This window comes from Melozone crissalis, unplaced genomic scaffold (assembly GCF_028551555.1).
Source record: "Melozone crissalis strain CALT ecotype California unplaced genomic scaffold, PUWL_Pcris_2 ptg000106l_1, whole genome shotgun sequence".
NCBI lineage: Eukaryota > Metazoa > Chordata > Aves > Passeriformes > Passerellidae > Melozone > Melozone crissalis.
In genome coordinates, this window is record NW_026535883.1 from 1935299 (window position 1) to 1960919 (window position 25621).

Here is a 25621-nt window from a genome sequence, read left to right on the forward strand (position 1 = left end):
GAGAAGCTGTGGCAACCATGTGTCCAAGGCCAGGTTGAGCAAACTGGTTTAATGGAAGGTGTCCCTGCTCATGGGTTTGGAATGAGATTATCTTTAGTGTCCCTTCCAAACCAAACCATTCTGGGATTCCACAGAAGGAAGTCAAAGAAAAGCCATAGCAGAAGGTCTTTAGTAATAGTGACTGTAAAGCAGGAGAAAGGAGAAATGAGGAATTAAAGTGAAGATCTAGATTAAGCTTCATCCTTGACAACTTCTGTACAGATAAGTCTGACTTGCCAAGGTTATGATGACCCTTTTTAAGGTTAAGATGAGCCTTTTTAGCTTCCCACATCCCTGCTATCTACTCATGAAAGGTAGAAGGAATTCTTTATCGGGCTCTGCTTTTGTGGCAGTGGAGGACACAGATGGAGACATCTCGCCCTCTGGTGGGTGAAGACACAACCTGCAGAAGCCTCGGTCTGCGTGGTATATTAAGAAATAGTAATTAAAATTACTGGTCATTGGAAGAAAAAATAAAATATATTCTAGTGGCTTTAAGTTCTGAAATTCAGAAAAAAACCTGATTAATTATGTATGTGATCACACACAACCCTCCCAAATAACGTTGAGGAGTTGAGGATCTGGAGCAATATGACAGAAAGGAATCAGAAAATCAACAAAACACCATGATGGAGAAATCTCTAAAACTGGGATCCCTAAATCTGGCAAGTCAATGTGCTGGGGTGTGTCTCTGGAGTGCGTGTAGAGAACACCAGCAGTGTGAGGACTGGGCATGACGAGGCAGAGATCTGGGTGCATCTGCAGGGCCATGATCTTGTTGGGATCAGGAAGGTGTGGTGGGATGGCTCCCATGACCCGAATGTTGCAATGGAGGGATACAGACAAGCCAAAAAGGTGAGGAGAGGGAGCTGCCCTGCAGTGAGAGAACAGCTGGAGTGCTGGAATTTTGAGTGGATGATGAGCCAACAGCTTACAGGGGAAGGATTCAAGGGATAACCAGTTTGGGTGATGTTGTACTGGGCCAGTTGCCTCTCTGCAGGCCCTCATGGGGGACTTCAGCCACCCTGGTACCTGCTGGAAGGACAAGTAAAGAGGGATGGAGCATCTCTTCTAAGAGGAAATGCCAAGAGAATTAGGATTGTTCATCCTGGAGAAGTCCTTGGGGTAACCTAATTGCAGTTTTCCAGTACCTGAAGGGAGACTACAGGAAAGATGGAGAGGGGCTATTTACAAAAACATGTAGTGACAGGACAAAGGGGAATGGCTTCAAAGTGAAGAGAGTAGATTTAGATTGGGTATTAGGAAGAAATTATTTAGTGTGGGGTTGGTGAGGCCTTGGCACTGGTTGGACAGAGAAGATGTGAACGCTTTATCTGTGGAAACATTCAAGGTCCAGTTGGATGGAGCCCTGAGAAACATGATCTAATGGAAGGTGGCCCTGGCCATGGCAGGGGGCTAGAATGAGATGATCTTTAAGGTCTCTTCCAACCCAAACCCTTCTATGATTCTGTAATTCCCAGCCCAGGAGGTTTCTGGAATGCAGTGCTGGTAACTCCCTCCTCCAAGTGATGGAGGAGCTGACAAGGAGAGGTGCTTTGCTGGACATCAAACTTACCAGCCATTTTTCTGTGAAAAATCCTGAACTCCACCAGCCAGCTCTGCTTTTGACCCCTTTTAGGGGTCAAAAGCAGAGCTGGCTGGTGGAGTTCAGGATCCTGAAGGAAGGGAGGAAGGCAAACATCAAACACTGGCCTTCAGATTTTGGCCTCTTCAAAGGCCTCTATCCGCTTGGTAGAGTCCCCTGGGATAAGGAGGCCTGGGAGGAGTCATCTCCAAGTTCAAGAAAAGTCTATTCCAATGAGCAGGAAGCTGGGAAAAATACCAGCAGGCCTGCATGGATAAACAGAGAGCTCCTGGAAAAACTCAAACACAGAAGCAGCAGAGAGAAGGTGAAAGCAAGGACGTGGATAGAAAGGAATACAGAGATTATCTGAGTGTGTGGAGATGAGGAAAGGCAAAGTCCAACTGGAATCTGCTTGGGAATGTCAAACACAACTAGAAGGGTTTCTATAGGGTGACAAAAGGGAGAGTAGGGAAAATGTTGTGGGCACATTGCTCACTAGGATATGGGAGCTGGCTAGAGAGAACATGGAAAAGCCTTCTTCACCTCAGTCTTTACCAGAGGGATCAGCCTTCAGGAACCCCTGGTCCCTGAGAGCAGGGGGAAGGGCTGGAGCAGGGAACATGTGCTTTGGTGGATGAGGATCAGGTCAGGCAATATTTAAAGGATTTTACAGGTGTATATAAATCCCTGAAGGGAGGGTGCAAAGTGGACAGGGCGAGGCTCTGTGCTGGATCCCAGGGCCATGACCAGAGGGCACAGGCACACACTGGAACACAGGAAGTTCCTCTGAACATCAGGAAAACTCTTTTTTACTGTGAGGGTGGCTGAGCACTGGCACAGGTTGTCCAGAGAGGTGACAGAGTTGCCATCCTTGGAGATATTCAAAATCCATCTGGACATGGACCTGAGCAACCAGCTCTGAGTGGCCCTGATTGAGCTCAGGGTTGGACCAAGTGGCTCCCAGAGATCTTTTCCAAAATCAACCCTTCTGTGACTGTGGATGATGAACTAAAATTTCTCTAATCAGTGTCAGGGCAGTTGTTCTGCACTTCCCTTGTGGAAAGGGAATGAAATCCAAAAGGTATCATGAAACCTTGGGAGTGCTTTGAGATGCACAGATAAAACCACACCTTATTGTTCATTATTGTAATTATTATCTCTCCAATATATCCTCTCTGTAATTATTATCCCTATTTTTTTCTAATGACTCATAACCTTCTGTAGTTATGCAGTTGTGCATTTGGGAATTTCACACCACACCAATTGTTTTGCTTTCACGGATTTTTTTTTCCATTAAAGTTTTTAAATAAAGATCAGTACAGTACAAAGCTTAAAATATTGTCAATGTTTTCAACAATACAAAGTCAGCAGGTGGGAGTTGGGAAGGGGATAGTTAATAAGGAGCACTCATATCCTTCCCTGTTTCCCAAAGGAAAAAAATACAAACTCTTTTGTATTTCTGTTTAGTAACAAACAGTGCTTAAAAATAATCTTGTCAGTAAAAGATGTAAATTGCAAGGCACATGAGGAACCTGTCCTTGCCTTGTTACACAAATTAGGCATAAATACAAATTGAAGGCACCTGTCTCCATCCTCCCCTCCTGCTCTGTACATGGAGCAAATCCTGTCAGTGGGAATTGGCTGTTAACAGCAACCATGGACCATGGAGCAGACAGCAAAGAGGCTGCCCTTGATCCTCAGGTTCCTTCAGGATTAATCCCCAAAAGAAATAGCACAAGGCACATTGGGATGAATTCTCAGGAGCTGTCCTGGTTTGCAAGATCTGAAGGAACACTACCTCAGTACCAGATATTCCTGAGGGAGAGGACTGTGACCTCAGGGATCCCTGAGGGATCTCAGGTGTGCTCAACCCTTGGTGGTCAGCTCTTCACCAAGCCTGATCACTGGTACGTTCTTCCCAGGCATGCCTCCTTAGAAACACCAGGATGGAGGAGACCTGCTCCAAGCAGTGAGCCCAAGGAGAAGCTCCTGGGGGGCTCAGACAAGCTGAGCATTTATCACAGAGGCACTTTGGATTTTTCCAGATCCAGCCTTGGTGTCCTCTGGATCACTGGCAAAGCCTCCACAGCCACTTCCCAGCTGAGACTGCAGCATGTGGAGTCTGCCCAGGAAGGCAGCCAGGTGCGTAAGGCATAAGGATGAAGGAAAGAAAGAAGCTGGTTGGAGGAGGAGGAGGATGGACACGGGGATAAAGGAAGCTCCAGTGTTGGTGAGCCCCTTGTGACACAAGGGCGCATCCTCACAGCAGCACAGATCTGTATTGGAGATCCCAGCTCACTCCACCCATCATCGTAACCAGGAGTCAGCTCCAGGTGGGAGTGCAGGGCCACACGGAGATGGGCTCAGCTTCACCTGAGGGGAAACGTGGGACTGTGCAGAACCACCTCCACTGTCACACCACTGCTCCACTGTCCACTTCTCCTCAGCCAGGGAGGAGAAGATATGATCAGAAGTACCAGATATGATCAGAAGTACCTTGGAAGAGCCATGTGGGCTCCTCTCCCTGTCCCTGAATGAGATTACTATACTCACCCTTCTTCAACAAAGGCAGGGCATGTCATCTGCTTTCAAACCCTCAGAGAAGGGGACACCTGGCTGATCCCTTCCTTTGGTACCGATGTAACTCCAGGTAGCAGCAGAGCACTTTGCTATTACCAGCCATGCCCAATCCTTCTTCATTTTATCTCAGAAATGAGCTCTGGACCAACTTGATTTACCTTTGTTTCAGCACAGGAACCCACTGATACCATCCAGCCAGTTCCACACCCAGAGCCTTGTTCTGCCTTACCCACCACAAAACCAAGGCAAATTAGGCTGTGAGAAAAAGCTGCTTGCACTGGAAGCCTTTTCTCAAACTGGGAGGAGACCCACAAACAAAGCCAGAGGCCATGGAAGGAGCAGTCCATCAGTGCAGCTGAGTGAGCTGAGCAGCCAGCTGCCATGCAAGGAGGAGCTGCTGCTGGCCTCCACTCCAGCCCTTCCCTGCCAGCAGCTGCATTGTCCAAGTGAGTTGGCTCAGAATTAAAACCAGCCAAAAATTACTGACATTTTTTCAGTAGGATTGGTTTCCCAAAGGTCCCTCTCCCAGAACTGGCTCACTCTGTGGTGAGATGAACTTCTGTGCATGGGGAGAGGTTGAACGAGGTGCAAGTGGGACCACCCCTGCTTGGCATCTCCCCTGAGGCAGATTTTCTTCTAGGTCAGCATGGCTGTACCATCTGTACCATCAAAACACCCTACAAAAATCAAGTAATTAATTTCTAAGCTGAGACCAGCTGAGACTGATGAGAAAGGGTGGAGTTGATGACCTCCTGAAGGCTTTCCTATGACTTCTTCTCCTATATTCCAAACTTACTTCCCTCTCCCTTTGTATTTAATTCTCTATAGGGCCATGAGTCCCAAATTTACCTACTAAACACACGACCAGCAAAGTGCCAATCTCCAGGTCTGTTTTCCACCATCTATTAACAAATCTGTTGTCCAGCCCACCTTGCTCCTCCAGAAGGACAGCACTGCGTCCTTCAGGTTAATCTTAACCCAGCTAGGAGGCTCTGCAGATATAAAATCCCACGGCAAAGCCCTTCTGGATAACAAATCCCATGCACACACAAGGAACATGAAAATACACACACACACCTCAAGAGCTGAAACACAGATGAAGCGTAGAAATCAGTGCTTGTCCTCACCAACCATACCCCCAACCCTACACTCTGCCTGCTCAGAACCAGCAATCACAATTCATTTGCCTGCCCTTGGGCTCAAAGAGACAAATCCGTGGCTGGGATAGATCCCATGGATTCCTTGGTTTTAGCAAGGATTTAATCCTCCTTGGTGGCTCCATGTTCAGTATTCCCCCAAGGCAAGCACAGAATAGATTCTTCTAGAGGGGGACACAGTAATCCAGCTTTTGTTACCTTGGATAGGAGTGACCCATGGACATTAAGTGACCCTGACCACTATCTTTGCTACTCCACACAGGAATCACCAAGTCCCAAGGACAAACCCATCCCGAAGTTGTCCAGGACCCTAATGTCATCACTCTCCTTTACTTTTGCTGTTTCACCTTCATCTAATACTGATAAAAACATGCCAGAGCCACAGCCCCACTCATCATAGAACAGCAACCCTGCAGCTTCAAGGTCAGCTTTTCCATAATGCTCACCAAGGATACAAAGCACCATTAAAAGGGGAATAAAGACTCCTTCACCTTTACACCCTGTTGACCATGACCCACAGTAGTGTTGGAGGAGCAGAGTCTTTCCTGTATCAAACAGATCCCATCCAAGTTAGTCCACATTTCATGGACATTGCTAGAGGTTGGTGAGACTCCCTGACAGATGACACAGACCCAGTTTGTCCCAGAGGACCCCAGACCAAGCCAGGATCTCCAAAGATGTTTTCCCAAAGCCATCTAAGTGACCTGGCATTGACACCCTTGAAAAGGGGAGCTCAGAGAGAACCTGACTGCAACAGGAAAAGGATTCTAGCAGCCACAGTGCCACATGTGCCCTCACACCCCAATCCTAGAAACACAAACTTCCCAAAACCTTCCTACTGCCTTTGACAGGAACAGTTCTCACACAGATATGGCCAAACTCAGAGAGGTCATCACATCCAGCTGTGCTCCTCATGGTGTTGTGAGCCCTGGCACACCCTTCTGCAGTCCCACAGCCTCCAGGCTGCCCTCCCTGACCTTAGCAAGGTCTCACCCACAGCTCTACCAGAATGAACAAGGAACCTCTGCCTATTTCAGCATCCTTGGTTCAGTGACTTGTTCTGACTTAAAACACTCCATGGCCCCCCCTGGATGGCAAAAGGCAATCCCTGCTGTGAAAATGCATCCAGCATGAAGTGTCCAGCCCTCCATCTGAATCCAGGGTCCTGGTTAGTCACGGCGTGTTAGGCAAGTAAGACAGTCATGTCTCTAGTATGTTATGCCCTTTTCCTTGATTTTCTCTGGTGATGTCATGCCTGTCACATCTGTGACTCTCAGGAGTCCTTTTTAGCCAGGCTGGCCTTGATCCTGCATCGCAGGATGTAAGCTGTGATGGCACTGCAGGCCACCAAGACAAAAAAAGAGATGCAGGAGAGATAAACTGTGAAAGGCCCGTGTCTCTTCAGGAAAATCTCCTGCCTGTTCTTGTAATCCAAAAGAATGGCCTCCAGCTGTGACAGGGTGCAGATGGCCAGGAAGGTGTGGAAGATCTGGTGGGCATGGCCAACAATATCGCAGGAGCCAGGGAAGTATTTCTCAGGGACAGGGCAGGAAAAGAAATAAGCACTGATAAGGAAAAACAGTATCTGGTACGTGTGGTACCAAGCAGCATCCTCCTCACAGCCCCCCAGGTGACACACAACCACCCGGTGAGCCACAGGACTGATATCCAGGATGAAAGCCAGCCCTGCTGGGATCACCTGGCACATCTTCCTCATGATGGGGTAAGGCCGTCGGTACCGGTATTTGGCGTAGCAGCAGCCAGCACAGGACAACCAGCCACAGAAAGCTGCTGCTGGCAGGAAGAAAAGCCAGAACTTGTCATACCAGGCTTGGTCAGAGCTGTAGTAGAAATGAGCCAGGGCACTGCCATACTGGTAGATGCTGACTCCAACATAGTCCACGAAGTAGAAGGTGTAGTGGTACAGCTCCGACTTGGACTGCAGCAGGTGGGCCAAGAGGCTGCAGGTCAGGTAGGTGACAGAGGAGAGGACAAAGATGAGCAACGGCAAGGACCACGCATCCACAAGCAACTGCTCGGCCTCCACGAACGTCTTGAACCTCAGCAGCACGGCCAAGGCCGCCAGGAGATGAGTCCACACGTTGACCACCTCGTTGTGCTTCTGGAAGAGGCTGAGGAAGTAGTAGCGCCAGTCCTGGCCGGTGGGGCGGTAGCCGCTGTGGATGTAGGGCTCGCGGAAGAGCTGCGGCACCTCACACTCCTTCACCGTGCACGGCATCTTGGGCAGACCGTCCTCCAGCAGCCGGGGCAGCCGGCTGAGGTGCTGCCCACTGAGGGACAGCGTGCTGAGCCGCTCCAGGATGGCTGTCATCCTTCAGCCCCGCTCCAGGGAACGTCTCTTCCTGCCCTGAGGGGATGGGAGAAAGAGGAAATGTTAATGGTGGTGCACGGGGGAGAAGAGCATGCTGCCATTCCCAGTGGGATTAACCATGGCACCATGGAGATGCTGGCCCTTAGAGACCCTACCCTTTTTGGTGCCTAAAGGAACTCCAGGAGAGCTGGAGAGGGACTTGGGACAAGGGCCTGGAAGGACAGGACAAGGGGCACTGCCTTCCCACTGCCACAAGGTTGGGGATAGATGGAATATTGGGAAGGAGTTGTTGCCTGTGAGGATGGTGAAACCCTGGCACAGGTTGCCCAGTGAAACTGTGCTTGCCCCTGAATCCCTGGAAGTGTCCAAGGCCAGGCTGGACAGGGCTTGGAGCAATCAGGGATAGTGGGAGGTGTCCCTGCCCATGGCAGGGTGTTGGGTCAAGATGGTCTTTCAGGTCCATTCTATCCCAAACCATTCCATGATTCTATGAATATTGTCAAGTTTAGGGGTACCAGATCTCCTGGGGAGTTAGAGAAGGAACTGAGGCAGCACCAGATTTTCAGGGTCTCTAGCTGGTCAGAGTGACCCTGAGGAGTTCAAAAGTCTCTTTTCCCAGCCCGGTACTTGAAGGAGTCAGGGCTCTTCATTTCTCGGTCTCAAAGTTGTTTATTGTATTTTATCTATAAAATTCTTTCTCCTGGCCTGCTGAGATCTGCTCAGCAAGACAGTCAGAGGCACTCTGCCTGCCCTCGGGGTGGTGTTATGTCTTTATACTAAAAACTACGTGTTTACAATAACTTCCCAATACCTATCACCTATGTTAGACAGTGAGCTTCTACTCTAAACCAATCCAAAAGAGTCAACTTCACAGCAGAAGATGGAGCCCAAGAAGAAGAAGGAGGAAGGCTGGACATGCCCAGATCCCTCCATCTTACCCCCTGAATCCCCGTTCTAAAAACCCCAAAATCTGCTTTTTCACCTTGTGATAAATTCACTATCATTGTACTGAATTTGTCATGGCTTGCAGATCTTCATCTAAGGTTGGTCACTTGCTCCACGGGTCATAATCAAAACCAGAGGCATTTTTGGGCTCTGTGCCAGGGTCTCTGAGCCCCCTGGCAGGGGTCTTGGCTGCTCAGGACAGCCAGAGGGATGTCCTGGGTCCTGACACCAGATTCCCAGGGATATCTGTTCCCTGACCTAATTCAGCACAGAGGGGGATGGCAGAGCCCTGTCCCTGCAGGTCAGCCTGCATCAGATGGGCACAGCAATGTCACATGCCTGCCCTTCCTCCCCACCTCCTCACGCACTCAGCTTGGAGTGTGTTCAGGAGCCACAAGCTGCCAACAAGGGCCTGCAGGAAGCAGTTAGTTGGCAAGGAAGCATCTGATGATTTATGAAGGTGATTTTTCACCCCTTACCCCAGAACAAAATGCTCAGGGACAAAACTGGGATGTAAATCACTCATCTAAGGGATAAACAGCATGTCTGCACATGATTTAAGAGGGTCCCAAACAAATCATGGCAGTTGCAAAGAAATTCAACCTCCCCTGTCACACAACTTGGCCATGGATTACTGTAGTGAGTATGGAAGAGGGAGAAGTGGAGGAATCCACAGTCCCAAACCTGCAGCCCTCATCCCTCCACAAGTAAGAAGCATCAGGACTGAGAAGGACTCAAGAAATGAGAGGCTTCACATCCAAGCTGGCTGCAGTTTGGGTACAGCATCAGAGCTTTGGCAGCATCCATGGAGCCAATGCTGAGGGACTGCCAGAGAAGTCCCTGGATGCTCAGAGCAGCCAAACCCAGTGCTGGGCACTCCTCTGATGCCCTGCTCCTTGGTAACCTCCAGACTTGCTAAGCTCTGGCTGGCAAGATTCAGATTCAGGGCACAGCAGGATCCTGATATGTGGAGAACAACTCCTGGCATTAAATTAATTCCCAATACCCCCTGTTTTCCAATAACTTAGATACCTCTCTTCCCTGCTGGTGTTTGTGTCATACAAAATAGAGGAGAATTCATCACAAATGCCCTTGTTAAACTGAAATTGGTGCTGATGGGGCCCCATCAGACTGTGCAGGGCTCTGGTTACTCCTGTGAAATCAACACACACAGATTTGCAGGAGCAGAATCTGTCTCCTAAGCTTATATGCACACAACTGGAGCTGCAGGGGATGGAGGTAGGAAAAAAAAAAAAAAAGAAACACAAATAAGTATTTTGCCTGACTGTGGAAAACAGCCAATTTTTCTCTTGTTTCAATTTTTCTCCTACTAGCTGTGTCCAGAGGTGAGACACCAACAGTTTGTGCGGGTACCTGGTCTAGAAAAGGTGTCCCTGCCCATGGCAGGGGGCTGGAACTAGAAGAGCTTTAAGATCCCTTCCAACCTAAACCAATCTGTGATTCCATGATGGGAGACCCCTGCTAGGCTGTGATACAGAGAACAGGACAGTGTTAAACACCATGAGAGAGTTTCTGAAAGCAAGGAGGTGGGACCTGGCAGTCTCAGGGTGAGACAGCACGAAGAGCAAAGTCAGAGCAGACTCTCAAGCAGGCAGCAAGTCTCACTTCCTGTAGAAAGCCAAAGCATCTGATAAGAAACAAAATATTTTCATGTTGCTTCTGTATTCTAGCAGAGGGGAGCTGCCATAACTAGGTTTCATTTTCCAGAAAATTCTTTCTGCCCTATACTGCCTAGGCTTTCTCCCTTAGCATCTCTCAAGGCTGGAGGTTTGTTTCTCTGTTTGCCACAGGGGACTTTGTCTGCTGTGTTTGATGGAGCTGCCTTGGCCACAAAAGTCAAAATGGTCCCTGGAAATGCTGTTTCAGTTTCACAGGTGTGCAATGCTGAAGATAGCACACTTGCTGGGCAGTTAATGTTGTTCTCACTCATAAAGACTTTTTTTCTCTCCTAAGGGTCTGCAGGGTCCTAATCCATGATGGGACATGCAGTTCATTCAGCAGGTTGTGTATCCCTATGGAGTTACATGCCAAAATCTAGGCAGGCAAGGCAAATGTTGACTTTGGGGCAGTCCTGTGAGGGCAAGGTGTGAACAGGAGACAACACTCACTCTGCCCTGTTCCAATGCACAGCCAGCCTGTTCTGGCTTCTTGTAGCTAGTGGAGTTCATTCATAAATCATGGAATTGTGGAGTGCTTCAGGATGGAAGGGATGTTAAAGATCACCTCATTCCAACCTCCTGCCACGGCCAGGGACACCTTCCACTATCCCAGCTTGCTCCAAGCCCCATCCAACCTTGGACACTTCCAGGGATGGAGCAACCACAGCTTCTCTGGGTAACCTGTGCCAGGGCCCCACCACCCTCACAGGGAAGGATTTTTTCCTGCCTGTGGCAGAAGAGTTGGAACAAAATGATCTTTCCAACCTAGACCATTCTGGAATTCTATGATTCAATGATCATGATGGTGAGGCAGAGGAAGAAAGGACATGCTGAAGTTCCTTACATCTTGGAGAGAACAGAGTAATGCCAGAGTGAATCTCAGCAGAGCAGGAACTGAAAACCTCCAAGAGGGCACAACTGCAAGGACAGGGCAAGAGGGCAAAGACCTGCAGAGATGCTCATCTCCTGTGGAGAAACCTGCTGAAAACTGCACATATAGAGCAAAGGCAACACATGGGAGAGTGGCAATTGAGCCTGGGAATGGGAATGCATGGGAATGCAGTCCATGGCCTGCCTGCTTTGCATGCTGACAAGGGTGTGAGAGACACAGGCAGCTTCTGTCCCAGGCACAGCCTGGCTCCGCCTTGCACCGCTCGTACTCATGCCAGGATTTTGCCAAGGTCTCTCATCCCCAGAGCTCAGTGCATGCAGTGAGCATTGCCCCAGAGAGCCTGGGCACTGCACATCTCCCTGACAGCACAGATTGTTCCAGGCAGGCTTTCAGAGCTGGAAAATGCCAGTTTTAAACAGGCTGTGAGGGGCAGAGATTTTCAAAATAATAGTCCGAAATCACAAGAAACACATCTGATACTGGGCTGAACAATGCTAAATCAGAAACCTGGTGCCCTGCTTATTTCAAACCTTGTGATGTGAGTGAGTGAGAACAAGTTGGCAGCTTCCAGCGATCATGTGATGGGACAAAGTGACGAGCAATTAACGTTAGAAAAGAGAGAGAAAGAGAAAAAAAACACAACAAAAAACACCAACCCAGAAACCCAAGGTCAGCACTGGCTGTTTCACTTTCACAGAGCCCCTATTCTTTTCCCTTCACGGGGGCGTAGGAGCAGCTGAAAGCCACATTCATCGGCGGGGTGTCTCGTTGAGATTCCGTCCTCACTCCTATCTCCGGGGGATTCAGTTATTTTGGCTGCTCCCAATTAACAGCAACCAAGTATCGTTTGTTCAGGGAGGGAGCAGCAAGGCGAGAAGGAGGGCGTGGATGATGGCCAGGCTGGATCATGACATCCACAATAAAAACTCCCCGCACAGGAGGAGAACGATCCTGTTCCAATTTTTCTCTCCCTTTTGAAGAGGGTAATTGGAAACGCGAGCTTTTTCCCAGCTCTTTTGCTTTTTGGTCACAGTCTGATGGAAGGGTTTGAATGAGAAAATTTCCTACAGAGTACGGTCGATTTTCCCACCAGTCTGGCCCCGAGTTCACTGTCTGGGATATTGAGGCTGGACCAGTGTGATAGATTTGCTTGCAGGCTGGTATTCAGGCACCAGAGTTTTACACAAGCTTCCAAAAAGGCAGTAAATCCTGGTAAACAAAGCAGGGAGGACTGGGGGTACTCAGCTTTGGGGAAGTCTTTAATAAATGCGTGGCATTTAAAACAGGAAAAAAAAGAAGTACTGGTTGTGGACAGCATGAAAATAACAGCAGTGGCCAACAGACTGGTTTGGAGAGCTGCAGGTGATCAATGCCTGAATTCCTCTCTCCTGGCAGTTGAGCAAAAGTCCCAGGGGGGACTCCAGGTCATTTTGAAGCTTTTGGGGTTTTACTGTGACCCATTCCTACATGGGGTTAACTTTGGTGTCACAGCTCCCAGTGCACCAGGATGGCAGGGAGCAGCCCAGCTCTGGGAGAGGCTGCACCAGGGCTGCACCCAGCTCAGAGGCACTGGATAAGCCCCATCCCAAACCCTGTTGTCTGAAGGCTGGTCCTCCCTGAGCACAAACATCTCCTCCTGTATTTAACCATTCTGAAGGGCTGGAGAAAACTTTGAAAGACCATCCTGGGAGCACAGTGCCAGCTCCTCCATCCTATTCTTGCCCCGTGTTTTGGAAAGGCCCCTCCAGAGCTGAGAAAATAAGAGAACTCAAGAAGCAGTTCCTGTGCAGTCTTGGTATTACCTGCTTCCTTCTCCTGCCACAGATTTAGGTGCCAACATTGTTCCAGACTGCAGCAGGAACACTCAGAGCTCAGATTCCTCCTGTGGGGAGTTACTGGGATTTATATGGGATTTACAACCAGCACAGGTTCCCCAAAGGAGCTGTGGCTGCCCCTGGATCTCTGGAAGGGTCCAAGGCCAGGCTGGACACGGCTTGGAGCAAAATGGGATAGGGGAAGGTGTCCCTGCCCATGGCAGGGGGGGTTGAACTGGGTAAGCCTAATGTCCCTCCCAACCCAAACCACTCTGTGATTCCATGATTTGATGGTCTGTGCCAGGGACCAGCCCTGCCAGGGCAGGCAGCAGGATGTGAAAAACTTATCTACTCTCCAGCATCAAAGAAGTGGAAATCCCCACAACCAGAGAGGGGCCAGGTGCTTGGGGCTTCTCTAAATTGGGCTTACACTTCCCCATCTAGGAAATGGAGGTATCAGTCCTCATCTGCCTGATGGAAATGAGATACTGTGCTCCTAATGCACAGGGCAGTGCTGGGACTACTTTACAGTGAATTGCACAGAAGATTTTATTTCCCTCAAGGCACTTAGGTACCCTGTTAGATCTGCATCAGCTCAGTTACTCCTCCAACAGGGACCTGCACAGGTTGGCATGCTCTGGAAGGTAAAAGGTGATGCCATGTGATTTACTGAAGGGCACAACTTAAAACAATCTGATCTCTTCAGAAAAAAAGGTCAAAATAATCTCATTATAAATTTCAAATAAAAGAAGACAGCTCAAATTCTCCCCTTTACACACACACACAGTGTGCAGCCCAAGCAGGGCTTGTCCAAGCTTGTGTCCCTCAGGAAACGAGTGTCCCGTGATGCTGGGAGACGAGCCATGAAAGCCAGTGGGAGGTGGCAGGATCCCCACGGAAGCCACAGCAGTGTCAGCTCCCCTGCAATTCCTGGCCTGGCAGCCAGCTGGGCCAGCAGCCAGCTCAGCCCTGCTGGGCACCAAGTGCCTCTTGACATGGGCTGAGCATTGCCTGAGCTTTGGGATGGGGCCAGGGGATGAGAGCAGTGGAGCCAGCACAGGGAACGCTGTGCTCGGAGGGCACAGAGCAAAAACAAAGCTGCTGGCAAGTGCATCCCAGCAAGGGGGACACCCCTGAGGCCCTGTGGTGTTTGGGGGAGCAAAGCAGGGGAATGGAACCCCAAAGTTAGGAAACCAAAGGTTGAATGAGGCTGGTGGCTTTATTGTGAGAATCCAAGCCTCACGTGCAAGGAGAGGGTTGATTTTCACAACATCAGGTTCTCAGAGGTCAGCTGGGCTGGCTTGGCCATTCCTGTGCTGCTGCACCCCTCAAATGGGGGGAGCCACACACAAACTGTCAGCCAGGAACAACTCCTGCACTCTGCTATCTCCCAAACCACGTTAGGGAATGGCACAGTTCTGGTTTGCTGTGATAGCACAGCTGCAGTTTCCTCATGCCTAACCCGGGTTAGAGCTTGGTGATGCTACTGATAACACAGCCAATAATTCCTGAAAAAAAAATAAATTCTCCTGGCTGAGGATTCCTTCCTCTGTCAAATTCACTCTCTCTGTATCAAAACTATCTCAAGGGCGAGGCAATATTCTGCAGCTTTTCTCCCTGATCTCACTAATCCTTTGCTGTTTGTGTTTTCCTGATCCCTTCACCACTTTCTTTTCCTACACACAACCAACACAGCACCCAATGCTTTGGGGCTGGATTTCAGGTGGCTGTGAAATCCCTGGATGAGTACACCAGGAATCAAACCAGACCAGCACACAGTCCCAAACTGTAACCATCAGGTTGGTCAAGTGTCAGCACACCCCTGGGCATGGTTTTGGTCCTGCCACCCCCACCAGTCCCTGCCTGCTGTATTCAGCCATGCAGGGATCACTGATGGGCTGGGACTGACCCTTTCCAGAAACTGGAATTGTGTCAGCAAAGTGCCTGCACTGACAGAAAAAGGAGCCTGGATTTGTCACAGCAGCATCCCACTTTCACCTCTTGAACTTCCTTTAGCACTAATCTTCCTTCAGTGCAGATCTAGAACTGGGAACTCCTGCTAGCACAGGGAAACCTCAATAAGCCAGCCAATCCCTCCCTATTTGGATCCATCTGATGATGGGACAACCCTGGAAGCATCTGTGGCCAGAGCGACCAAACCAAACTGGCCATGTGCTGCTTGTGGGTTCAAATCATCCCCAAAAAACCTCAAGGGTGAGGCTGCTCAGCTTTGCTGTCATCCACAAAAGCCTCTTGCTTTTGATTTTTTTTTGAGGCTGCGGATTTTAGAGCTTTGGTCACTCGAAAAAAATGTACATAAATCATGCAGAGCCCTGCGGCTGCTGCGGGCAGAGAGGAGGCACTGCCAGGGAGAGACTGCAGCCCTGTGCCAACCCCATGGAGCTGGGAGCTCTCCTCTCCCCTGAAATAAAAGTCTTTGTCCCCATCCTGGACCTCGTCCCATTTAACCCCATGGGCTCTCCCAGCCAGGTTCTGGGTTTGCAGGGACAGAAGTGATGCCCTTCCCAGAGTCTATAAAGCACCAAGGAAGGGGCAGATGGCAGATTCCCTCCACAAAAGGCATGCAGGCTGTGCTGCATTCACTTGCTTAGAACCTACCCAATCCCAAGGATTTGGAGGGTGGGAAGGAGATGGGAGCAATCTGCCCCTTACTATCTGGAAGTGTCCAAGGCGAGGTTAGATAGGGCTTGGAGCAACCTGGTCTAGTAGAAGGTGTCCCTGTCCATGGCAGGGAGCTGGAACTGGACTACCTTTAATGTCCCTTCCTATCTTTAATGTCCCTTCCAATCCTTCCAATCCATTCCATGATGCTGTGAAGGATGCAGCTTATAATTTATGGCATCTGCACAGCTGCAGCCTCCAGCAGCCTCCCTGGGCATTTATTCTTCTGAAATTTACTAATGATTAATTGTTTATGCACTTCAAGGGCCACTGGTCTGACCCCATGAGCAAGGGTTACCCTGTAAACTGACAGATAAAAAATTAAGCTGGTGCCTGACTCAAGATGTGCAAGTAGCTGCAAGCTCATGCATGTGACCTGGTGGTGGCACCTCCCTTGTGGCCATCCCTCCCTTCCATCCCTCCCTGCCATCCCTCCCTGCATCCACAGGGACACAGCCCTTGGTTCAGCCACAGGCTGCGGCTGCAGCTTCAACGTAAACAAATAAAAGCAATTAATGTCCAGGAAACAGAAAATCCTGCAGGGTGCAGGGCTGTTAACCCACACCTTCCCCAGCTGCGTGGGAGGGAATGTGCAATGGTGTGGTTTGGCCTGAGTGAGTGAGCCCTGAGTGGTTTTCTAGGTACTGTTTGCAGCACATATCACCACAGCATCCCAAGGCAGGAGCACAGTCTGCTGCTACAATTCAGAATTCATGGCTGCTTGTCCTCTCCCTGCCCTGGCAGAGGACAAAACCACACTTCAAACCTGCTGGATTCATCCTTTTTCATGACCTTTCCGTAACTTTGCTCTTTTTCAATGACTGTTGCCAGGAAACACTACACTCCTCATCCTAATCTGCAGCAAGCCATCCTAGAATCCCAAAACATTTTGGGTTGGAAAGGACCTTAAAGCTCATCTCATTCCAACCCCCCTGCCATGGGCAGGCCACCTTTCATTAGACTAGGTTGCTCCAAGCCTCATCCCACCCAAAAATCCTCCAACTAGCAATATTTAAATAATTTCCCAGCTCTGAAGCTACAATCCCACAATTGCACCTCCCCATCCCAGTAAAAACCTGTGTGCCCCTTGTGTCACCTTGGCACAGCTACTGGGATGCTCCAAACCCAACCCTGCTCATGCCAGGGAGGAATTGGTTTGGCACCAAACAAACAACTGTTAAATGTTTACCTGAACTTATATATCTATATATTTGTGTTCAGGAAAACCAGAACACTTTAGACTGTCCACAATATTTTCCTCCCTGCCCCTAGGGAAAAAAAAAAAAAAAAAGAGAAAAAAAAAGTGAGATGCTTGTGGTGTTTTCAGCCAGGAAAATATCCACATGAGATATGAGATACAGGGGGGACATGACCCCGAAGTGTTCTGGAGAAGATCAGCAGGGAACAATCCTTCGGTGACCCTTTGGAGACGCGCCCCAGCTCGTGTCCCCGCAAGGAGCGGGCGGCAGCTCCAAGGCAAACACCGGGAGCTGGTTCTTCTCCCAGCTCACGGCTGAACTATGCATCTCCTTCCCGTGGCCTCCAGAGCTCCCCGGGTGTCAAAGTCGTTAAAGGAAAATCCGCCCACAGCCATTTCAAACAAACACGCAGGAAAACCACTGCCCACCTCTCTCCTTCAGGAAGCCCTTGAGATACCGGTAGCGGGGGAATTTAAGGCAAAATCCGCGTCTCCCTGCTCATCCCTGCCCTCCTTAAGGTCTTCCCCAGCACCCACCTGAACCAACCCTGGCTGGATGAACCACAACTGTGCGTGGCACAGAGGGAAGATCCCGCATCCCCCCGCATCCCAGGGGTGTCTGCAAGCACCAGGCACCGCACACCGCCCACCCCCGCACCCATCCCGCATCCCGCTTCCCCCGATGGGAACGATGCTCCCGGCGCCGCGGGGATGCAGGAGCGCACCGGGAACTCCCCGGGGACCCTCGGGTGTTCCGGCGGGAGAGGAGGGGACCGCAGGGAGGGGATCGCCCGCAGTGTCCGCTCTCAGTGCCCGCACTCAGTGCCTGCTCTCCATCTCCCGCACTCCATGTCCACACTCATCCCCTGCACTCAGTGGCCGCACTCACCCCCTGCACTCAGTGTGGGCTCTCCCGTCCCGCACTCACCGCTCTCAGTGCCCGCTCTCAGTGCCCGCTCTCGGTGTCCCCTCGGTGTCCGCTCTCCCCTCCCCTGTCCCGCTGCCGCCGCCGAGTCCCGGCGCTGCCGCCTCCGGGAGCCCCCGCGGCCGCCCCGCGCATGCGCGCCCCGCCCCGCCCCGGGGTGGCCCCGCGGGCCGAGCCCAGCCCAGCCCAGCCCGGCCCGGCCCGGCCGGACAAAGCGGGGCTCAACCCTGCGGCACCACCCTGATCCCGTCACCCCAGGGGTAGGTGCAGGACAGAGCTCAGTGACACATCCGTGAGAGGGGTGCAAAGTCACGGAATCACAGAGTCGTTCCTACGAGGTCATCGAGTCCAACCTGTGACCGAGCGCGGAGCTGAGTGCCGCGTCCTGCTGCTCCTTGGCACCTCCAGGGATGGAGATTCCAGCGCCTCCTGGGCAGCCCTTCCAATGCCTGACCACCCCTTCCATGAAGAAGTTCTGCCTCATGTGCAGCCAGAACCTCCTCTGGCCATAGCTTGAGGTTCTGTCCCTTGTCCTGTCCCTTGTTCCCTGGGAGCAGAGCCCACCCTCCCCTGGCTGTCCCCTCCTGTCAGGGACTTGTGCAGAGCCACAAGGTCCCCCCTGAGCCTCCTTTTCTCCAGGCTGAGCCCTCCAGCTCCCTCAGATGCTCCTCACAGGATTTACAAGTCACTGCAAGGTGGTTTGGGATGGGAAGCGACCTTTGGAGGTCACCTGGTTCAGCCCCAGAGATCACCCTCAAAGATGGAGATTCTACATTTAAAGTAAAAATCACAGGACCAGGGCTATGGGCACCCACTGAAGCACAGGAGATTCCTCTGAACACCAGGAAACACTTTTTCACTGTGAGGCCAAGAACTGGCACAGGTTGCCCAGCAAGAGGTACCTCCACCCTTTGAGATATTTAAAATCCATCTGGACATGGACCTGGGCAACCTGCTCTGTGTGGCCCTAAATGAGCAAGAGGGCTGGACCAGATGACTTCCATGGAGTGGGGGGGAACCCCCTGATTTCAGTGCTGTGGACATGCAAGTGTGGAGGAGAAGATGATTTTCCACAAGATTTCCAAGCTAAAGGCAGTATGGCCTCAAGCCAGCTGCCAGCACCAAAATCTTTGGGCTCCAAAAACCAGGCATTTTCACCCAAATGGCCTTTCAGGAACAGCTTCTGGGCTCCTGAGCAATGCCTCAGGGAAATGTGTGGGAGAGGCTGATGGATCCTGGATGGAGCTGTGCCAAAGGCACAGTGGTGGGTTCAGCTGTAGGGTCACCATGACCCCAGGAGCAGGTTAATTTATGAGTTACAGAGTTTGCCCTCTCCAGGCTCTGCCTCAGCTGGTTCATGCAGGTTCTGCTGCTCCAGCCTGTCAGAACCGCTGGTTTCTGATGGGTTTATGAGGAAAACAGAAGGACTGCTTGTTCTGCAGGGAGAGCATCCACAGAGAGGCAGCCCAGGAATGTGACTCTGTGGCTCTGATAAGATCTCTGCAGCCTGGGTGAAGGTTCAGCACATCCCAGCACAAATCTCACACCACATGGGAGAGCAAATGACCCCAAAATGAGGAGGGAAAACATCCAGGGTGAAGAAGGTGGGAAGGAACCTCAATTTTTCTCTGCCATTGCACTCAGGGATGTGAAAGAGATACAACTGGCAGCTACCAACCCCCTCAATGACATCTTGCACTCATTTTCTGTCCCTCTAAGACATCTCCTGAAAGACCCATAACACTGCACCCTCCTCCTCCTCCATTCCTGAAACTGGGAGGGGATTCTGCCCCTCTGCTTCATTCTTGTGAGACCCCACCTGCAGATCTGAGAACCCCAAAAGCAGAAGGACAAGGAGCTGCTGGAGAGAGACCAGAGGAGGCCACAGAGATGCTCCAAGGGCTGGAGCCCCTCTGCTCTGGAGCCAGGCTGGGAGAGCTGGGGGTGCTCACCTGGAGAAGAGAAGGATCCAGAGAGAGCTCAGAGCCCCTTCCAGAGCCTAAAGGGACTCCAGGAGAGCTGGAGAGGGACTGGGGACAAGGGATGGAGGGACAGGACAAGGGGCAATGTAGGAGGTGGGACATAAAATACAACCCAGGCAGATGGGGATGGTGGGGGGTGACATCCCTGCTGCAACACGGACACTGCAATGCTGCCAGGCCACCTGCACCTATTTTACCCCAGTGAAAGGTTTTTACCTCATTTATCCTCAAGGGATGCCCCAGGGCAGCCATGGGAAGGGCAAAGGGCAGCTCTGTGTGGGATAACTGCTCTCTTGGAGGGTGCTGACAGCCTGTTCTGCACCCCAAGCCTGTGGATGCTGCACAGTGAGAGCTCTTTGATCCCTGGCTCTCAGGTGAGTGGTACCAAGCCATGCTCTGTAGTTCATCTCAAACTTACCCTGCTGTGCTCAAACTCACCCTGCTTTTACTCCCTAGCATTGACAATTTAAACCCTGAAATGAATCACCCAGCTCCCTCCAAGTCAAAGCCCAGGTGTGGTTGTGTTTGCCCAGAAGATTAGTCCCAGAGTCAGGACTGGGTTGTACCAGGCTGAGTTCTCCCTACCCTCTAGAGTCATCTGATGATTCAAACACACTTTGTGCCCTCAAACATGTCCTGAATGCCTTAATTCCCCACCCAAATGTGCATCATAGAGTGGTTTGGGTTGGAGGGGACCTTGGAAGGGACCTGCAAAAGGTTGTCCTGTTATTTTCAGGTGCGCAGAGTTATTACTCAAAAAAAGGATTTTCTTTTGTGGATCAGGGTCTCCCTCCACCAAAAAGCCTCCACACACACCATGTCCACCCTGTGCTGCTGAGAAGCAATGTAGCAGCTTTGCACCAAAGACAGCTGAGTTATTACAAGCACCAAAGGTAATCCAGGAAGTAGGAGTTACCTTTTCCTGTAATAAAGAATAATGACTTGTTGTTATTGTAGTGGGGTAAAAGAGAAAATTTTTTGCCCTGTCTGTGCCCATATGGAACTCCTTCCCATGGGGCAAGAATTTATGCTCATCATACATTTGGCAAGTTTTACATAAAAATTCTGCAGATGCAGAATTAGAACACTAAGAAGACATTGGAACACTAAGGCTTTCTTTAACTAATAATTCAGGGGGAAAAAAAATCCATAAAAGCCTTGGGTTACCAAGGCTAACTTGGGTTCACCCTCTGCAGTCAGAAGGAAGCACTTGATACAGTTAATTTGGGCACCATCAGCTGTTCCCCACGTGCTGCACAAGGATTGTGTAGCAATTTGGGGTCGGGACTTTCCTGGCTCCTCGCGGTTTGCCCGCAGCAGTGACATTGTGACAGTCTGATGGGGGTTACTAATGTGCCTTACACGGAGTGCTGCAACTTCCCAGCTCCCCGTCAACTCAGGGAATGGATCCAGAGCAGCCCTGGGGAGAAGGATTTGGGGGTGCTGATGGGTGAGAGCTGGACATGACCCATCCCTGAAACCCCCCATGTCCTACGGCAGCAGGGGAGGGGAGATTCTGCCTCTCTGTCCCACTCAGGTGAGCTGCAGAGCTGCTCCAGATCTGGGACTCCCAACAGCAGAAGGATGTGGAGCTGCTGGAAAGAGATCAGAGGAGGCCACAGAGATGCTCCAAGGGCTGGAGCCAGGCTGGGAGAGCTGGGGGTGCTCACATGGAGAGAAGAAGGCTCCAGGGAGAGCTCAGAGCCCTTCCAGAGCCTAAAGCGGCTCCAGGAGAGCTGGAGAGGGACTGGGGGCAAGGGATGGAGGGACAGGACAAGGTGGAATGGATGAAAAAGGGCAGGGTTAGATTAGATACTTGGAAAAAATTCTTTATAATAAGGGTGATGTACACTTTCCTGGTAGTGGACAGGACTTGGAGCAGCCTGGGATAGTGGAAGGTGTCCCTGCCCATGGCAGAGGGTGGAACTGGATGTTCTTTTAGGTCCCTTCCAGCCCAAACAATTCTGTGATTCTGTGATTCTAAAGCTGGACATCACTTGTTGATGTGACCAGTGGATCCTGCCCCAGGGCTGAAAGCAGCTCCCAGAGATCCTGAGGAAGAGGCAGAGATGTTTTGCATACAAATGGATGATTTCCAGGTTTAAGGGTGGAGAAAATGAGAGAATAGGAAAAAAAAAAAAAAAAAGAACCAGCTGTCACTGACTTTAGTAACAGCCAGAAGTCATGAGAGCAGATGAGGAGACCAAAATAGCAACATCAAAACCTCAGCTCTGTGTCTGGGCCCTTCGGATTTCCCTGCAAATGTGGTTGGGTTGCTCCATTGCAGAGCTTTGTTGTTGATTCAGCCACTCCTCTGGTTTCATTTGGAATTCAGTTTTCCTTCTGCCTGCAGGCAGGGCCTGTGTGGGTTTGTTTTGGTTTTCTATTAATTGCTGAATTTTCCTCCTGCACAGCAGGAAAACAGGATGAATCCCCGTGGGATCTGGAGTAGCTGTGCATCTCAGGAGCAGGACCACAACAAGATTTTATGTTCCCATCACTGTGCTAGGGCCATGCTAGAGGCAGCTGGGAGGAAAAACAAATCCATATGCTCTGGGCTGCTACTCTGGGAAGAAAGGAGGTGGTTACAGCCCATCCAAACACACTGAAGGTCAGACCTTTAACTCCTTACCCACTTTCCTGGGCTCTCCTGGTGAGATACCAGCAGCCGCCTGTGTCTTTCAGTAAAGAAATTCCATTTATACACCCTGATAGTAGTTTTCCATGTTATTCTTCTCCACAATTAGGAAAAAACCCACAAGAGCTAGAACTGTTTAAAGATTTACCAGAGTGTGTGGGGATAGCAAATATTTCAAGAAAACAATGTCAGAAATGCCTGAGCTGGGTGAAGATGCAAGGGGTGAAATTCTCCAGCCTATGTTAGGGAAAAGGTCAGGAGAGAGGATTAAGAAGGGTTCCTTCAGCATTAAATTATTTGTGATGAGAATCAGGAAAACACTCTGCTTGTGAGAGTGAATTCACTCCCTGGTTAGGGTTCAGCTCCTGCAACTGCAGCTTCAGGAGAGCGCAGTAAATACAAATCCTTTTAATTCCCTGGAAAACGTAGAATTTACCCTGATAAAATCATCTCATAGGTGGTCTCACTTCTCCACATAATTTCAGTTCTAAAAAGTGACTTTTTTCCATTCCAAACATTGCATTCCATGTTATTATCCTTCTTTTTTAATAGAAATAGATTTGAAACCTCCACTCCACTCTGTTGCTTGATGATCAGGTGACACCCCATCGAATTTGGGATCCTCTCCACCCATTTTTGGAGCTGTGAATGAGCCACAAGCCTCTCCCTTGCCCTTCATGGGTGAGGCAAGGCTACTCAGCAGCCAGGAAAGTGAATAAATGGCAACTTCATAATGGCACTGTGGCTTTAAAATTGACATTTAGATGAACTAAGAGGGAAAAAAAATCCAACAAGAAAAACCAACTAACTAACCAAACAAACAAACAAAAAAAAAAAAAACAAAAAAAAACCCAAAAAAAGGAAACAACAAAAACAACAGCAACAACAACAAAACCCCACAACATCCCAGAATCTCAGAAGGATCACAGAGTACCCTTAAACCTCAGAAAACCCAAGTACAGGTGGATGCTGACACACAGAAGTGTGAGGAAGGGATGAGAAAATCCACGTTGAGTGCTGTTAAAGAGCTCCAAGTGCAATTCACCCATGGATTCTTCTGCATCCACCCTTGATCCTTCTGTGTCTCTGCAAGCCCTCCAGACCCCAGCCCTGTGCTAAGTGCTCAATTCCTGTTTTTTCCAGTGGATAGGAAGTGCTCAATGTCCCCGTGAGCCTGTGCTGCCTTTTCACCCCGTAACCTCCAGAATGCAGCAGGGAGGTGAAACCAGGAGACCTTGGGCACAATCCTGGGGAGTCCCAAAAACCAGGGAAGGCTTCTGCCTTCTTCCCAGCCTTCTCCACCTCTCTCCATCCCTCTGTCCTGCCTGCTCCATGAATTATTCAGGCAGCAGTTGCTATAGGTGCTGTCATGAATAACAACAGCGCTATTTTTATCCCTCACTCCTGTTACCTTTCGCCAGGAGAGGGTGGGGCCCTGCCTGCTCCCTCAGGAGGAAAACTGCAGCCATCCACAACGTGTCCATGGCTGGGATTCCTTCTGACCACCCAAAAATGAGTGAGATCTTGTGCAATCTGCATAAATGTGCCTGAATCCCACCCTGGTACCTGCTCTGTGTTGTACTCACAGGGAGCTTTGCACCCATAATTTATTTTTCCCACCTATATTTTACCTGCAGTGGAGCACACAGAGTGTCCATTGCTGGATTTAATATTCTGCCTGCTGCAGAGAGAGAAAAAATATCACAGAAGTGAAATCTTGAAACGGGTTCTGGCAATTTATATGGGATAAATCATATTTCCTTTAGGGACATACATGGATTCCTTCAGCCAGTTTAGATCCTCAGTGGATAATATGCCCATTAAAAAAAAACCAACAACAAAAACAAAATACAAACATTAAATATTATAAACACAAACACACAACATTATAAATATAAATTTAAACATAAAATATTATAAATACAAACAATAACTATTACATACTATAAGTATAACTATAGCTATAAATATAACTACACCTTTAAATATAAATATAAGTATAAGTATAAATATAAATATAAATATAAATATAAATTAGAAATATAAATTAGAAATTGAAATAGAAGTAGAAATAGAAATAGAAATAGAAATAGAAATAGAAATAGAATGCCAGGGGCACACCAAAGGCTTTCTCTGTTCATTCTTTGAGCTTTCTCCGCTAATGAAAACAAGAAATGTCCAACAAATCACAGGGAAGGGGTGGATTGAAGAGCAGCTGGAGGGAAATGAGTCCTGCTGAGAGTGCAGAAGCAGGGAAGCTATTCCAGCTGCAGAGAACATCTCTGGAGCTAGCAGGGTAACCTGGAAGATTAAAGGGAAAAAATAAGAAAATAAGAAAAATGGAAAGGAAAAAGAAAAGAAATGAAAAGGTAAAGGAAAAGAAGAGAAAAAGTAAGAAAACAGCAATAAAGCAGAAAGTCCTTTATTTATGCCAACCTGCCAAACTGAATACTGCATCAAATTATTCCAGAAGAGGGCTAAAAGGCCTAAAAATGAAACTCTGAACTTTCACTTTGACACAGAGCAATGTGAAAAAAATCTCTCAGGAGCAGGACAAGTATCCAGGACTTGGGCTGTATAAATCCCAAGCCACAGAGCTGCCAGGCATTTCCAGGGAGGGATCTGATCCAGGCACACAAGCAGAAAATGGGAAATGGGGCAAAGGCTGTTTCCTGCTCCTCTTCCGAAGCAGCTGCTCCCTCTGGAGAGATCAGGCAGTGGGAATTCTGTGCCTCGGGGTTTGCACAGCCCAGCAGACCCCGGGGTGAAGATTTATTCCCAGGATTACCCTGGAAAAACTTCTGTGAGTTACAGTATCCAGGGGACACGGCCAAGTTTGTGTGCACGGTATGCCCTGCTGAACAAAATAGTTCTGTCATGCTTATTCTTTTTCTATTTTTAAACAGAGTTTAGATAAATATTTTTAAGGCATACTGTGATGGTTTTTTAAGGGGGAGCAGCAGGTTTCCCTGTAGGCAGCAGCACCTTTTGATTCTTGCCTCCAACAGGAATTTCTTCCTCCTCTTAGGAAACTTAAGGGAGGTTTGGAAAAAAGAGGGAGTTTTTACACAAACAGATAGTGGACAAGGGGGACTGGTTTTAAATTTGCCAGAAGGTGGGGTTAGGCGGAATATTAGGGAAAAAATTCTTCCCTGTGAGGGTGGTGAGGCCCT

At 49.5% G+C, this 25621-nt stretch overlaps 1 protein-coding gene across 6 annotated transcripts in view; it reads right to left on the bottom strand.

Annotated features, from left to right (window-relative positions):
- The window catches only part of PAQR8 (progestin and adipoQ receptor family member 8), a 169141-nt gene extending 151226 nt beyond the window's left edge, over positions 1–17915 (bottom strand). The window contains exons 1-2 of one of the 6 annotated variants that reach the window (XR_008484050.1): positions 17793–17915; positions 6020–7729 (exon numbers count right to left, since the gene is read on the bottom strand). Coding sequence is in view for 5 of the 6 variants with exons in the window: in XM_054291789.1 (XP_054147764.1) it covers positions 6635–7693 (1059 nt within the window). In the remaining variant the exon portion in view is untranslated. Of the gene's footprint in view, positions 1–5997; positions 7730–13011; positions 13031–16894; positions 16914–17440; positions 17461–17792 lie in introns of those variants that run through there. The other 5 variants (XM_054291789.1, XM_054291790.1, XM_054291791.1 and 2 more) reach the window with 5 other exon arrangements.
- Between the last annotated feature and the right edge of the window lie 7706 nt (positions 17916–25621).